This window comes from Haliotis rubra, unplaced genomic scaffold, assembly GCF_003918875.1.
Source record: "Haliotis rubra isolate DU_JTF1 unplaced genomic scaffold, ASM391887v1 Scf141, whole genome shotgun sequence".
In the NCBI taxonomy this organism is placed as follows: domain Eukaryota; kingdom Metazoa; phylum Mollusca; class Gastropoda; order Lepetellida; family Haliotidae; genus Haliotis; species Haliotis rubra.
The window spans coordinates 1368306-1384347 of record NW_025765348.1 but is presented as its reverse complement, the minus strand read 5'-3'; the positions used below and the strand labels follow the sequence as shown (position 1 = coordinate 1384347).

General features: G+C 42.7%; 2 protein-coding genes across 2 annotated transcripts in view; one reads left to right on the top strand and one right to left on the bottom strand.

Annotated features, from left to right (window-relative positions):
- Positions 1-3851: 3851 nt before the first annotated feature.
- On the top strand, positions 3852-5474 carry LOC124269005. Its single transcript, XM_046704035.1, has 2 exons — positions 3852-3995; positions 5086-5474. The coding sequence occupies exons 1-2, from the start codon at positions 3942-3944 to the stop codon at positions 5395-5397; spliced, it is 366 nt and encodes a 121-aa protein (XP_046559991.1). The 5' UTR covers positions 3852-3941; the 3' UTR covers positions 5398-5474.
- Positions 5475-7373: 1899 nt separating this feature from the next.
- LOC124268991 overlaps positions 7374-16042 on the bottom strand; it is a 47829-nt gene continuing 39160 nt past the window's right edge. The window contains 6 exon segments of the mRNA XM_046704025.1: positions 7374-10260; positions 10707-10907; positions 11653-11800; positions 12378-12593; positions 14514-14667; positions 15259-15364. Of these exon segments, the coding sequence (XP_046559981.1) occupies positions 8399-10260; positions 10707-10907; positions 11653-11800; positions 12378-12593; positions 14514-14667; positions 15259-15364 (2687 nt within the window). The 3' untranslated portion in view covers positions 7374-8398.

Here is a 16042-nt window from a genome sequence, read left to right as displayed (position 1 = left end):
TCGATTATTTACATCATACATATGTATATTTCCACTTCATTGTTACAGTATCTGCTTAATATTCTTGTTTTGAAGATTTGATTGTGCAAACGTTATTAGATATGTATTTGAATGTGAAACATTTGACGTTTGTGATTCCCTGATCTTGTAATCGATCGCCCTTTTCAGTTTCTGTCATATCAGGTTGAATGAGTATGGTTTTACACCGCATTTAGTCATATTCCCACTGACGAGATTTTGCTTTAACCCTTTACCGCCCCTGTCATATCCGAGACACAAGGTTCCCTGACTCTGACGGTGCCTTAGCTTGAATATTTGAGTGGTAAAATTAGAACGGGAGTAGGAAGCAACTGTTTGACAACTATTTATATTTAATTCTTTTTCACTGCATTTTTGTACATTCTATCATCAATTACTCTGATCGAATTGAGTAACTTCCTTAACATCTCCTGAGTAAAATGCCTCAAATGGGTTTAGCTTTAATAGAGAACCATCAGTATCTGTACAAATCGAGACCCAAATGTTTAAAGCATTCTTCAGGACAACATTCACGTCATCTGAGGAATCATCTGACATTGCTTATAGTCTTCTTTGTGTTGTTGTGCCATGGCTATTGTGTTTATGATTCAGCATCGCAGCTGCGAACCCACCACAGAATCTCATATAGACATGCCCCTTGTGCCACAAGTTTCTTGGCATACGACTCTAGGAAGATTACTTACTTGTTTGAATATATTGTTTAGACAAGACGCCTGATGGAATATGTTTCTGTTGTGCAGTGTGCAGTTGTGCAGTGCAATATATATGCATAGTGCTTGACATGGCCAACTGACTGATAGTGTCCACCCTGTCACCCTTCTTATTGATGTAAGGGTCGAAGAGGTGTATTGGGCAAAGGAATGCTAATCCTGGAACCAGTGCACTCCTGTCCTTCACCAACACAGGAGGAGCTACCCAAATTGGTTGCCCAGCTTGGTCGATCGTTCGACCAATAAATGGGTGCCGAGGTCACAAATTCTACCCGGGTCCACGCAGGGGAAGAGCAAACAGCGTTACCCTGCACTCAGTTGCCCTCTATGAACGCTTAAACGTGTCTATATTCTCACCTCGCCAAATTCTCTACCTAAACAAATCAGAAACTGTTTACACGGTGTGATAAACACGAGCATGCTTTTGATAGAGCTTAGGGTAGCCAGAGTGTAGCTGTATTACAATATTGTTTTCGATATCAGCGCCACAAAAAAACGTCTGTTTGAACCCGTTCTACATCACCGTTCCCAAAGAATGATAATCAGGTAATCACCAACTGATTATCCAAGTATATGCATTCACCTGGATGAAACTAGTTCATTAATGTTCCCACGTTACATTATCAAACGCATTGTTCATTTCGTAACCATGGCAACAGCATCCTCATGAAGAAGACATTTCGCAAACTACCTGCCTTGATGTCAGGCAAAATATCAGTTGATTAGGGAGTTTACGTGCTACTACGATCAAAGCCTGCTACTGAGAGGAGGCCATGCGTGAGATCAGGCATTAGATCTTCCTTTGGCTGCAGCTATTTTGTGTGTGCCCATTCCGGTTTACGTTAATGACGTGTTCGAGCTACGCGGACATTTAATCACAATAAATATAAATGATGACTCTAATTTCCTCAGATTAGTGACATTTCGGGCCTAGGAAAGTGCTAAATCGTCTGTTCTTTGACACTTGCCTTTACGCTGGATATCATTTTGTGGCATGCAGTGTGTAAAAAACCCACAGTTGTGTAATGTATACTTAGAAGACCGCGTTGTACTGCTGTGACCGTTGTGTTTTCACATTGTTAACGTTGTGAGCGTGTCAGTTGATTTTAACGCTGGATTGAATAGCAGATCAGTCATGTCACGGCTGTCAGTTTGATGTGGGAGGAAACATGAAGTGATGTCAGGCGTTAGCCATTTTTGATGAACCCTACTAGAATGGATATGGTGCTGCAAAAAGTTGAAACGTAAGTGCGAACTCGGATTCGAACGCACGATCTCTGGCTCCAGGGACGCCGGAGAGACGAGGTTCTGGATAGTGCACTCGGTAAATGACTGGACCATGCCCCTATTAATATACACATACTTTGTGTAACTGGAGCTTTACGATTTGATTTTTATAGGCGTATTAGGTATTATTGGTGTTAATGTTGGGTGGAAGTGGCGGAGAGACTAAACAAGTGTTATTGCTAAAAAGCATTCTTCAGGACAGCATTCACGTTTCAATTGAAGTGATGCCAGGAGTTAGCTATTTTGATGGACCTTACTAGAATGGGTATCTTCAAAAAGTAGAAACGTAAGTGCGAAGTCGGATTCGAGCCCAGGATCTCTGGCTCAAGGGGCACCGAAGGGACGAAGTTCTGGACAGGGAAATGCTATGTCATAGACGACTGGACCATGCTCCCCATTAAGATACACATACTCGATGTAATTTGAGCTTCATGATTCTATTTTACTAAGCTTACTACATATTATTAGTGTTTATGTAGGGTGGAAGTGGTGGAGAGTCTAAACAAGTGTTCTTTATAAAACTAAATATTACGTCTGGGGCAAATATGCATACAAATGAATATACATTTGCACAACCTTTTGCTGACACCATGCAAATTAATCGCACGACCAATATACAAAGGCACGTACAGTTAACATTGACATTTTCTGAATATCTTTGTAATGCCGGACTTGCAAAACATCATATGTAGATTTGTCTGGAAACTAGACAAATTATCAGTGGAGGGCATTCACGTATCAATTGGCTGTTTGGAAACCAAGTCCAAATAGCTGACACGATAAACCAGAAGGGCAAATTTCTAAATTCTCGTCTCCTTACGCGTGCCATATAAGCGTTAATCACTTAGGACTAACATTTCAAGGTGATTATATAGGACTGACTGACTGACTGAGTTTGGTTTTACGCCGCTTTTAGCAATATTCCAGCAACATCACGGCGGGGGACACCAGAAATGGGCTTCACACATTGTACCAATGTGGGGATTCGAACCCGGGTCTTCGGCGTGACGAGTTAACGCTTTAACCATTAGGCTACCCCACCGCCCCAATTATATAGGAGTATTGAATACTTGCTAAACAGAAATATAACACCCAAAACAGAAGGATCAAATTGCAGTGGAAAGTTTAGCATATGTTTGATGTGTTCATTGGAAAGATATTTAGCAATGAACATTCATCATGCTCACTGTTTGTAAATAACTTATTTCAAGATAAAAGAGTGTAAAACATCACTACAACAGTCACGACACTGTGATTACTCTTTCCACGGTATTCCCAAGGGTCGAAAAGTGTGAAAGTAGTCTAGCAACGTTGACGTCATTTGTGTCCTAACCATTCAAAAACCGCTTTCATCTAACAATACACCATCACGCTGTGCTATAAATGACATACTGCTCAAGGCGGAGTTCAGAGGAAATGGCTGATTTTAAAATTTTAAAACAAGTCATATCAAACAAACATCTTCGCCACCGTCGTCATCGTCGCTGGCGTTGTTGTTTATGTTATTATTATTACTGTTCCAGTTTTTGTTCAGCGACACATGCTTGTCGTAAGAGGCGACTAGGGACCAGGTGGTCAGGCTCGCTGACTTGGTTGACACATGACATCGTATTCCTTTGCGTACATGTAGATCATGCGCATGATGTCAATCACTGGATTGTCTGGTCCAAATTCGATTATTTACAGACAGCAGTCATATAGCTGGTATATTGCTGAGTGTGACGTTAAACATCAAACAACCATACACAATGTGACTTATTTTCCAAGATAACAGAGCAGATAAGCCACTCCGTCTGTCACACACCAGGTGTGGTTGTGAACACAGACCTGTGATGTCAAAGGTTGTGTACCAGCTCCGATAAGGGTTGTATATTCGTGTACTTCAGAATACATATATACCTCGCAATGCTCAACATAACAGTTGTGCTTGGAGTTCTGACACTATTGTCTGTTGCCAAGGTAACATCACTTCAGTTACAAGCTTTTTTACATGCTTTTTAAAAGAGTGTTTGTTTTCCCATGTATGTTAGTGTTAGGACCAGGAATACATATTTCACGTTATTGTCAGAAGATTTAGAGACGTGAAACCCGAGAATCATTGTCAGTGTTTGATCCACTATCTCTACTTTATGGGTTTGAGAAATTGTATCTCGTTTTTTTTCTTGGCAGGATACTAGCGCAATTGCGTACAAAGGATTGATTGATTGATGATTTGTTGTTTAACGCCGCACTCAGCAATATTCCAGCTATATGGCGGCATTCTGAAAAATACTCCAGTCTGGACCAGAGCATCCAGTGATCAACAACATGAGCATCGTTGTACGCAATTTGGATACGATGACATGTGTCAACCAAGTCAGCGAGCCTGACCACCCGATCCCGTTAGTTAGAACAAAAACATCCTAAAATGGACATGATACCTTCCAGTAAGTCTACTAATTACTGTAGAAGCTAAAAATCTTATTTTATCTTATGATGTTTCAGAAATAAGTGTGCTACATCCATTTGCCGAAAGCACTACAGATAAATTCTTGCCGTGATAGGTCGATATGCTTTGCCTGAGTGAATGAACTTTACGAAACGGAAGTTCAGTAATATGAGAGCAAGTAATATTCACGTGGAAGATATTTCAGTGATAATAACCTGAATGTGAGGTGATGACAAATCAAAGATCATTATCGGGCCGATCTGGGATTCGAACTCACGCAAGCGGATCCTCGAACACACAGAGGTGCAACTCGAGATGCAGCGCCTCCCTTCATGTGGTACGATAGAACGTTCGAATCCCACGTTCTCGTTTCGGTGCCATATCCCTTCTCATGAGTGAATGATTTAAAAGTTGACGTTAATGTCGCATCATCCATACTTCAGACATATAGCAACATGTTTCCTTTAGAGGCAAACGAGTTTTGCAAAACATCTTCCTTCCTCCCCATCATGATAACCCGCCGCGACGTAAATGAAATGACGTTAAGCTTGGCTCATTTATCAGAATCCAAACGACTTAATGGTTTTCTAGCATCATCATATTCACTTTCTCTTCTAACAGACAGACGACTGGAAACCAACGTCATGGGAACATTGCCGGACAAACGCTGACTGTAACAACACCGCCCTGTGCTGCTCCATCACTCCAGCACTGGGACGACGTCGCCAACTGTTCCCTCTTGAGGTCAACTACTGTTTGCCGTATAAAGCCATCGACGCCCCCTGGTGTTCGCTGAGACTTCAGTACTCTGATGCTGCCCTAAACTATCATGGCTTGTGTCCTTGTGGACCAGGACTAAAGTGTTCTCCTTCTGATGACCTTGACCCCAAATATTACCCAAGGGACCGTTACGGCAAATGTGTGTCAGTATAATCTACGAACAGATTTATCTGAAACATTCCGGAACCATTTGTAATGCCACTGGAGAGAAATACAATCCTGTTGGGGAACAGTTGTAAGTTTTATATTAGCAGGGTCAGGTTGAAGAAAGCTACTTCGGACCATAATCACACAAATACGAGCGAGGTCACACATTTATGGCACAGTTTAGTACAATTGTTTCCAAATCGGGCCAATATTGTTTTAATACTTACATATCTAATGATTTTCAAAATCATTAACAGTTCTTCTCAGTTCGAGCTACCAACCAACTATTAAACTTTCAAACTATGTAAACCGAAAACAAACGCATTGGAAGGAATCCATACTGAAACTGGATTTACTAGTTTCACTAGTTCAGGTGCCTGTCACCGTAGACATCATAATGTGGCGGCAGCCGTAACCATTACGCAGATGAAAGCATAATTTTGATGAGCCTTAAGAAATTTAGTTCTCAAAATCGTCTGCCATGTTGTAATAACGATTGGTTTACTGTTCAATAATGCCTTGTCCCCTACTCAATGGCTGCCTGAGTTACAGGGTAGATTTCGCAAAACGGCGAATGGACGCATATGAACGACAGTGAGGTAAACCCAAATCAATATTTTTCAGGGACTTTCGCTGACCAGTAAAATCCTCGTTCGATGAGCAGGACTCGTTCTTTTCAAGTGTCATCTAGGATTGGTCGTTGTCATGCCTTACTGTCTGTCCTGTAACGTTAACATGAAAGTCTCTTCTGTGTTGCGTTTCCCTTCAAATGGAATCGTGTCTCTTTAGCTAAGGAGGCTCTTCCGACACTAGCTCTTGACATCCTGTCTGAAAATACTTCTTTTCGCCATTATGATGATATTATACGCCCGCTTCAAAGAACAGTCGAATTGTGGATGGTTGGTTGGTTTGTTGTTAAACGCCACACTAAGCAATATTCCAACTATATGGCGGCGGTTTGTAAATAATCGAATCTGGACCAGACAATCCAGTGATTAACAGCATGAGTCGGAATTGTGTCTGGGCATACATTACCCTTATTATTGACTCGAGTTGTCTTACCGTCCATTCGTTCACTGCACCCTGTCTGTGTTGACCGACCGCGTCATACCAAAAGACGTTAAAATATGGTACTTGTTGGTCCCCTGCCTGGCGCTCGGCATTCATGGGTACAACAAGGACTGGTCGGCTCGGAGTCAGTATAATGTGTCTGAGTGGGGTATTCATGCTTCACTGCGGCATGGTATCTCAGTGGGCTAGGTCTGGGCTAGTACAAGCAGCCGCACATACACATACACACGCATGCACGTCGTAATATGAGCGAAATATTCTCCAGCATGACGTTAAACCCAATTTCACATCACCTAACTTTGAATACTACTTTTATAAAGTTCAATGGTTTGTTGTTTAACGACACACTCCGCAATATTCCAGCTGTGTGGCGGCGGTCTGTCGAGTTTGGACCAGACAATGCAGTGCTTAATATATCATGAGCATCGATCTACGCAATCGGGATACGATCACTTGACTCAACCACGCCAGTGAGCCTGATCCCGTTAGTCGACCGGATCCCGTTAGTCTCCTCTTACGACAAGCATGGGTTACCGAAGACCAATGCTAACCAGGACCTTCACGTGTACTATTTATAGTGTACGTGTTTGTGTTGACAAATATAAGCGACACGGCTTGATAATGGAGATGGTAACAATATGGCCGTTGGGTAACCAACCAGTTCATTCGTTCGCTGGCCATGCAGCAAACCATGCTGGTGGATTTCTACACTCTGTGGAGCCAGCTGTTGACTTTAAAGATGTCCATGACTTACGTAGCGTTAAACCCACTTTCACGCCCTGAAATATATGACTAAATGACTTCAAAGACAAATGGGCAAAATACATGGGCAAATCCCTTAAATCATTTCTGCTACTGACACGAATAAAAGAGCAGCGTTTTGCAGTGAAACACATAACAATGTCGGCAGATTATATACAGACGTTTATTTCACAGTTTAGCACTAGAATGCATCGTAAATGGTTTGGCTGACATTTTATACTAGTGTGGACCATTCCATGTCGTATGATGTCAGAAATGAATAATCTTCTATTCGTTGAAGGTTCTTAGTCATGGACTGTGTAAAGCATACACATGTACTAAATACGATGTTGTAGGACTATGGGCACAGTTAACTAGTTAAATATAGACATAAGAATGTGTGAAATATATTAATTTGATAATTTGTAATACAATAAATAATCAACATCAGATAAATTAATAGACATCTCATTATTAAGATACAAGAATATTATTATTAGTTTGGGCGATCGAATCCTTCTTGATACAATCCCCAGTAAACAATACATGCTGGAATGGTTTGCAATTGGTATAAATTTGTGCCCCTTTCTTTTCTGTCATGAATAAATCAATGATATATTCCTGTTTATTACAAGAGTTAACCTGTCATGCCACATGTGTTATCACAGTGATATAAAAGAATTGGATGTCCTTTTTAGCAACATATGGCAATTACACAATGTGGCGGTCAGAACTGATAACGTATGTATAATCCCGATTACTTAATGCTTGGTTTAAAAGATGTTCGGTAATTGATGAGCCATATAAAACAGCATTTGGTCCCAAATGTTTTGAAGGTCTGTTCCTAGTACAGATTTCTGGACTCTAATCTAGCACCCAATTCTATTCATATATTTTCCATGCAGATGCGTCGTATTAAATTTGTCCTGAAAGACAATCAAAATTAAATCGAAACTCCACCCAACTTCACCGAAAACACGTTAGAACAATTATTTCATTTCTTTATAATTATAACTACCAGTTTTCATGAGTGGTTGTTAGAAATGTTACAAGAACGCTAACGAAGGGTGATATTTGCATTGCCGATCCCGTCCACACACATCTTCAACTGTATTAACTTACTTCTGACGTCAGTGACACGTAATTATAAGGGGGTAGCAGAAAGACATAAACGGATGGCGTAGTTCTGGCAGCATCACACAATGCGAACCCCCATAAATCTATCATCAGCAAAGTCATGTTTGTTGTTTCTGCTATAAAGCCTGTCTCTGAATTCTTGTGCTCTTGGCCAAACCCGGCGGTTGTGACTCTCGCTCCTGTTCAACCTGTTGCCACTGTGCCTGACTGCGAGTGTCCCATGTCTATATTTATGTAGGTTTTGCATAGTCTTCAAATTCTGCTCAAAGATTGTCTGTAACAGCGGTACACTGGTGTGGGAGGGGTTACGCAGTCTGCGTATTGTCTGATCACGCATATGATGCAAAGTCTCATAATAATCTTGATCAGGAAGAGAAAGCTCATCTCCAGTAATGTTCGTTTCGCTAAACGTCGACGTAAACGCATCTTCGTTGTCGTCGTCGTCGCCGTAGTCAGGGTCAGGTTCAAGATCCGGCTCCAGGGTCTGCAGCCGTCGTGTTTCGTTGATCACAAACCTTGCGAAGTCTTCTTCCGTGTGAGTCTTCTTCAGCCAATCAATTCTCGTACTTGACATGAGATGGAGAAACGTGCCCCACCTGTGTATGAACATACTAGAGAACTGGAGGGCGAGGGCGATGGCAAACACTGACAGGAAGATTAGGGACAGAGGTTCATATTTGCTGATGATGTAGAACGTCTTCAACTGTGCCTCCATGGTCTGCAGCTGCAGGGTGATGATGGTCCAGAGAAAGTTCAGCATCAGGTAGATGAAGACAACATTGTTCCTCAAGGACAACAAGTCATCTTTGATCTTCTGTTTGTGGGATTTGTCCTCGTCTAAGGGTTGGAGATATTTCTTTATGATGTATCTCCAAAATTCAGTTTCATCGTCGTTTATATGATCAACACCACCATTACCAAGCTGCTCACATTCCAGCCAATACGGGTTGTCCGGATCGGGTTCCCAGCCGGAAGGACGTTTTGGAATGTTTGTAGCCCTTGCACTATTTTGTCTGTCAGATGGCTGTTTATCCGGGTTCTTGTCCTCTTGTTTTTCTTCATCTTTGTTGGCATTTTCCATTTCGTTCTTAAGACCCATTAAACCTTTGATGACGTCTCTCAGCTCCTGAACCAAGGTCATGAGTCCGAGGATGCTGAAGAAGCTCCTACTCTTTTTCTTCTGTTTCTCTTCTTCTGCCTTGGCTGCAATTTCAGCCTCCTCCGGAGTCAGCTTCTTCGGAACTTCCCGAGTTCCCCATGAGACGTTGTTCAGGTTGCACAGGTAGTACACTGTCAGAAGAATGAAGGTTGAGGGAACCACCATGAAGTACAGAGCGCCGTACACCAGACAGAAGAACTCTTGCGGATGAAGCAAACCGGCAACGATAAAGATGGCAGTTAATCCACTGAGAAACACAACATTAGGACTGTTAAAGTTCTCCGTAGCAATACTGATGATAGTTCCAACTGTTGCTATCATCATGACGACTGTGTATATAGCTGTGAGGACTGCAGCAGAACCAATCTGAACATTACTCTTTTGTGTCATACAGATGAAGATGTAAATTGCTACAGGAGCCATGGACAGAAGATAGGACCACCAGACCCCGATACCAAGCACTGAGTGGTAGGACCCAGTGATCATCAGGATGACAGTGGAGGGGGCCAGGATGGTCGAGGCCATCAGGATGAACTGGTACAGGATGTAAGGTCGGCTGATGTTGTCATTGAGTCTCACTGTGTCCTTCCAGGAAGAGAGCAGGTCCATCATGTTGGCCAAAGTGGAAGGAGACCATCGTCTGCGCTGGTTGAAAAACTCGTTGAACGTTTCCGGGGCAAAGGTCAAGGCGTCCGCGCCTGCGCAGTAATCGATACGGTGACCTTGTTGGAGAAGGAGGGTACAGAGCCATCGGTCTTCACCTGTGATGATAATATGTTGTATTAGTTTATCTTGAACTTTAAATCTTCCTTAACAGCTTTTGAAGTGAACGAATAGCCGCTTTATTATTGTTCTTTATTATATAAATATCATCTTCATGCCTAGTTTCAAGTGTCACTAAAGAAGCTATTATGACATAAAAAATATTCTAATAGGGCACTATCTATATTTCCGAGTGGACAATGCCAAACTGTACGTGTGTATATATTGTTATAATCCTTTCTTTACTTGAACATCTATTCCTACCAGATGTAAATAATAAGCAAAGTAAAGAACATTAGGGCTTGCGTCGTAGGGATTGCGTTTCTCAGCCTCTTGAAATTTCAAAGTTGTTATCTGTTTCCATCAGTTCCGAAATAATACAACTGAGCAATAATAACATTGACCTAGTCTGTAGAATCTATAATGTCAATATGTCTGGTAATACCTTGTTCAAACTGTATGTAGTGTCGAGCCTCAGTGGGTTTAGTTGTGTACATCTTCATCACGTTGTCATCCATGAGTGCAGATCCACGGAAGAGACTGAAGCACCCGGGACAACACAAAACGCACCCAAACACATGTTCAGCTGCCTTCTGGAGCCAGTGACCAATAGCGTACTCGAATTGTTGATACCATACCATGGGACCTAGGGTGTAGAAAACGCATCTGGGTTAGTATACGACATATAACATTGTATGAGACTTACAGTTGACACAGACAAGCTAATTCGAATCTCATATTCCCCCGATTGGTGTTGGGTCTCACTATTGTGGGGAAAGTTCACTACCTGAGGGACGCTGCGCTAACCTCCTACCTTAAGCTCATGTGCTCATTAACTGTAATACTGTTCTGAACGCGGTTGTGCTAACAACATTCGTACATTCGAGGTTAGGTGAGAATGGATGAAACCTCGCGATGTCTATTATTATACTTATATGTTGACGTGCATGTGCGTGTGTGTGTGCGCGCGCATACTAACGTTAATACTTATACTGTTATACAATCCAGTCTACGTGAGTATCTTGTATAACTTGGATACCTCACACAGTATCCTGGTCACAGTACCTATCTGTCTGTTTCATGTCCCGGAACTATAGCACCAAGAAGGGTATAACAAGTAACATCCTTTCACTTTTGGTATGATGCGACCATTAGGTCGAACCATCGACCGTTCGCTTCCCTTTCCACTATATGCCGGAATTACATTACGGTAATTAGTGTCCATAAGTGACCATATGATCATGCTGCACTGCCTCTATGCAAGAGCAGTTGTCAAGAGTTCAGTTACAAAACTCATCAATATATAAAATCAAATAACAGTTTGTTCAATTTAAATTTTATTTAATTGAAACATTTAGTAAATAAGAAACATGTGACAAGAGATTAACTACCTGATCCGATGGGGTGAATTCGTCCGCACACTGCACCCACTTTCCTGTTTTTCTTCATCCGATCAATCAAAAGTTTGACAGCTCCGGGTCTGAAATCGACATCCCCATCAAGGGTAAGGATGTATGTGCTCTCCGCCTTCTGCAGAATCTGAAATAGACGTGGTTCCCTGTACAGTCAAACCCCGTTAAACCGGACACACCGTCCACAGTGAAATTTAAAAGTGACAGTTTTGTTTTAAATTAATCGTGGCTATAGACCCATGTTCTTTAATATATCAGATAATTAGACAACCAACCCTCGTAGTAAAGGGGTATCCGGATTCACGAATGTTTACTGTATGATGACGAGTATCAATCTGTCTGTTATAAGTTCACGTGTGCAGCGTCAGTAAAAACAGAATAATACCAGGAATATAAAGTGTTACTGTGAGTAAAAACAGTAATCAATGAGTCATAACTGGACATGTAATCCATGGGACAAAGGAAGGACGTGTCAACTCCAGTATCTTGGAATATATCTTAGTATATATTGACAGGGGACGGTCATAAATGCTGTCGATAGTGTCTCTGCGAGAATCCAAAGATGTAATAAGGAAAGAAATGATGTTTGCATTCACCCATTAACAACGATTCCATATTGGTCTTATGTTCCAGTCAGTTCCGCCTACTGGAAATTGTTGCAACAGGCAGAAAATCGAGAATGGTTTTCTAGCTGTGTTACTGACCTTCTCGTATTTATCTGGAGGCATACGCATCAGCAAGGTCTTAAGTGGGACTCCCTTTGGCTTCTTCTTCGACTTCTTCTTGTTGTTCTTCTTCCTGTTCCTCACGTGATCTTCCTCTCGCTTTCTCTCTTCCTCCATGTGTTCTTCCTCCATCTGGTTGTTGGCTCCCTTCCCCCCGAGGAGGCGAAAGCCCAGCAGGTAGTAGAGATACATGCACTGGAACAACGAGGAGTTGCAGGTGAAAGCAGATAACGATCATATATAACTGGCAAAAACTAATTTGAACTAAAATGTTTCCTAATATCAGAAGATTTAAAGAGCTTTAAACATTTTGAAAAAATAGTAAAGGTCAATCAGTTAGATGAGTCGTTTGACCACGTCTAATTTGTCATTTTGACAGATGAATAAATATTGGTTGAGGCCTTGTTAACTCGACCAGTTCTAAACCTCTTAGAAAAACATAAATAGATTTAAGTAAGCAAAGTATACACATTCAAAAGTGCTAATAATAATAACAAAGATTTAGAAAGACATCTTTAAGTAATATTTCACTCTACCAACGGAAAATTCCCAAATTGACGAGTGACTAGAGAAAGTATGCCTGGCAGTAGTCGTGACTAGAGAAAGTATGCCTGGTTGAAATCGTGACTAGAGAAAGTATGCCTGGCAGTAGTCGTGACTAGAGAAAGTATCTCTGGCAGTAGTCGTGACTTGTGAAAGTATGCCTGGCAGTAGTCGTGATTAGAGAAAGTATGCCTGGCAGTAGTCGTGACTAGAGAAAGTATGCCTGGCAGTAGTCGTGACTAGAGAAAGTATGCCTGGCAGTAGTCGTGACTAGAGAAAGAATGCCTGGCAGACTAGAGAAAGTATGCCTGGCAGTTGTCGTGACTAGAGAAAGTATGCCTGGCAGTAGTCGTGACTGACAAGAGAATGTATGCCTGGCAGTAGTCGTGACTAGAGAAAGTATGCCTGGCAGTAGTCGTGACTAGAGAAATGCCTGGCTGTAGTCGTGATGCCTGGCAGTAGTCGTGACTAGAGAAAGTATGCCTGGCAGTTGTCGTGACTAGAGAAAAGTATGCCTGGCAGTAGTCGTGACTAGAGAAAGTATGCCTGGTATATGTAGTCGTGACTAGAGAAAGTATGCCTGGCAGTATGTCGTGACTAGAGAAAGTATGCCTGGCAGTAGTCGTGACTAGAGAAAGTATGCCTGGTTGTAGTCGTGACTAGAGAAAGTATGCCTGGCAGTAGTCGTGACTAGAGAAAGTATGCCTGGTTGTAGTCGTGACTAGAGAAAGTATGCCTGGCAGTAGTCGTGACTAGAGAAAGTATGCCTGGTTGTAGTCGTGACTAGCCTGAAAGTAGTCGTGACTGAGAAAGTATGCCTGGTTGTAGTCGTGACTAGAGAAAGTATGCCTGGCAGTAGTCGTGACTAGAGAAAGTATGCCTGGCAGTAGTCGTGACTTGACTTGAGAAGTATGCCTGGTTGTAGACGTGACTAGAGAAAGTATGCCTGGCAGTAGTCGTGACTAGAGAAAGTATCTCTGGCAGTAGTCGTGACTTGTGAAAGTATGCCTGGCAGTAGTCGTGACTAGAGAAAGTATGCCTGGTTGTAGTCGTGACTAGAGAAAGTATGCCTGGCAGTAGTCGTGACTAGAGAAAGTATGCCTGGCAGTAGTCGTGACTAGAGAAAGTATGCCTGGTTGTAGTCGTGACTAGAGAAAGTATGCCTGGCAGTAGTCGTGACTAGAGAATGTATGCCTGGTAGTAGTTGTGACTAGAGAAAGTATGCCTGGTTGTAGTCGTGACTAGAGAAAGTATGCCAGGCAGTAGTCGTGACTTGAGAAAGTATGCCTGGTTGTAGACGTGACTAGAGAAAGTATGCCTGGCAGTAGTCGTGACTAGAGAAAGTATGCCTGGTTGTAGTCGTGACAAGAGAATGTATGCCTGGCAGTAGTCGTGACTAGAGAAAGTATGCCTGGCAGTAGATCTGAATGGCACCAAATCCTGTGCCGGCATTAATAATAAAAGAACAGGAGAATCTGCTGGGTGATAACTCTGGTATAGAAATGAGTGACATACATATAGTGTTTTGTGCATGTGCATTTCAAGACACACAATGTGACCAGTATGTCCTACCTGTGACCATCTCTTCCTGTGCCTGATCTTGTTCTTGTCCTTGCAGTGGACAATCAGCTTGGTCTGTCCAGGCATTGTCCAGACAAGACGCCCGCCATAGGGAGTGCTGACCTTCTCTGGGGACGGAATGATGATAGGACCCTTCACTACAGACCTGGAACAAAAGGAAATATAGGTGATGTGCATTGCCACTGTCAGATTGCATAGGTAATTAGTGCTACAAACACACAACAGGCACGCTGTTCCTCCGACCACCTGCTCCTGCCCACCTTCCCGTCCACCTGCTCCTGCCCAACGTCCACCTGCTGTTGCCCAACGTCCACCTGCTCCTGCCCATCTTCCACCTGCTCCTGCCCATTTCGCCCTATCCACCTGCTACTGCCCAACGTCATCCTGTTCCTGCCCAACGTCATCCTGTTCCTGCCCAACGTCAACGTCATCCTGTTCCTGCCCAACGTCCACCTGCTCCTGCCCATCTTCCCCTATCCACCTGCTCCTGCCCATCTTCCCGTCCACTTGCTCCTGCCCATCTTCCCCTATCCACCTGCTCCTGCCCAACGTCCACCTGCTCCTGTCCATCTTCCCCTATCCACCTGCTCCTGTCCACCTCCCAGTCCACTTGCTCCTGCCCATCTTCCCCTATCCGTCTGCCCCTACCCAACGTCCACAAGCTCCTGCCCAACCTCCCCCGTCCAGCTGCTCCTGCCTCTGCCCCAGCAATATGCCAACTCAGTCTCCTACTCACCTCGCAGCATCTTCCATGACCTCCATGAGCTGACGTACGAAACTGTTGGGCACAAATCTGTCCTTCTCCTCGTCCAGCTCGAAGGAATCATCAAAGATGACGTGAACTGCAACACACAACATACGTTCATCTTTCCGAGCACAATGTGCTACCACTCATCAATCTGGACCTGGCGACGTTGGTAGATCATACAGTGTAATATTTATTGTGTATTCTAAATTCAAGCCCCTACCCCTCAGTAGTAATATTTTACAGGCAAACCTGCTTTAAGGAGTCTGCTGAATAGCCCTCCACATCTATAAGACATATCTGCTAGGAGTAGACTCGACAATACAATTCCAACCAAAGAGGGCGTGTTTATGAATCATTATCAAATAGTGATGACACCAGGTGTTTGCGAAATAGTGAGCGTATCCTGCCCCACGGGTGGCACTCGTCATAAACATATACAAAGGCTTATAATAAACGGGAACGTATGGTAGAATTTAAATTGGGGAATTTCCTCTCCGTATGTCTACCAAAAAACGTTTTTAAAATATTGTGGTATACCGCATTTTTAAATATGTGTAAAAAAGGGAAGTACCATTGCAGTCCATGGTTTAACTAATACACTTACAAACCATCCTTACGTTTAGTGCATTTAAAGCGCGGTCATTAAACATTTTTATCAAGTTGTATTTTTGTGTCTTCATCTGATGTCAAGGTTTGCCACAAGTCACGTCTTTCATGGTATATACACAGCATTGATGAAACATTACATAAAGGGACCGAAAAAAGTGGTGAC

Bases quoted from the DNA above. Each gene is read 5' to 3' on its own strand.
- LOC124269005 (XM_046704035.1), top strand. From the start codon at position 3,942: ATGCTCAACATAACAGTTGTGCTTGGAGTTCTGACACTATTGTCTGTT. The intron at 3,996-5,085 runs GTAACATCACTT...CTCTTCTAACAG, and splicing joins CACTATTGTCTGTTGCCAAG to ACAGACGACTGGAAACCAAC.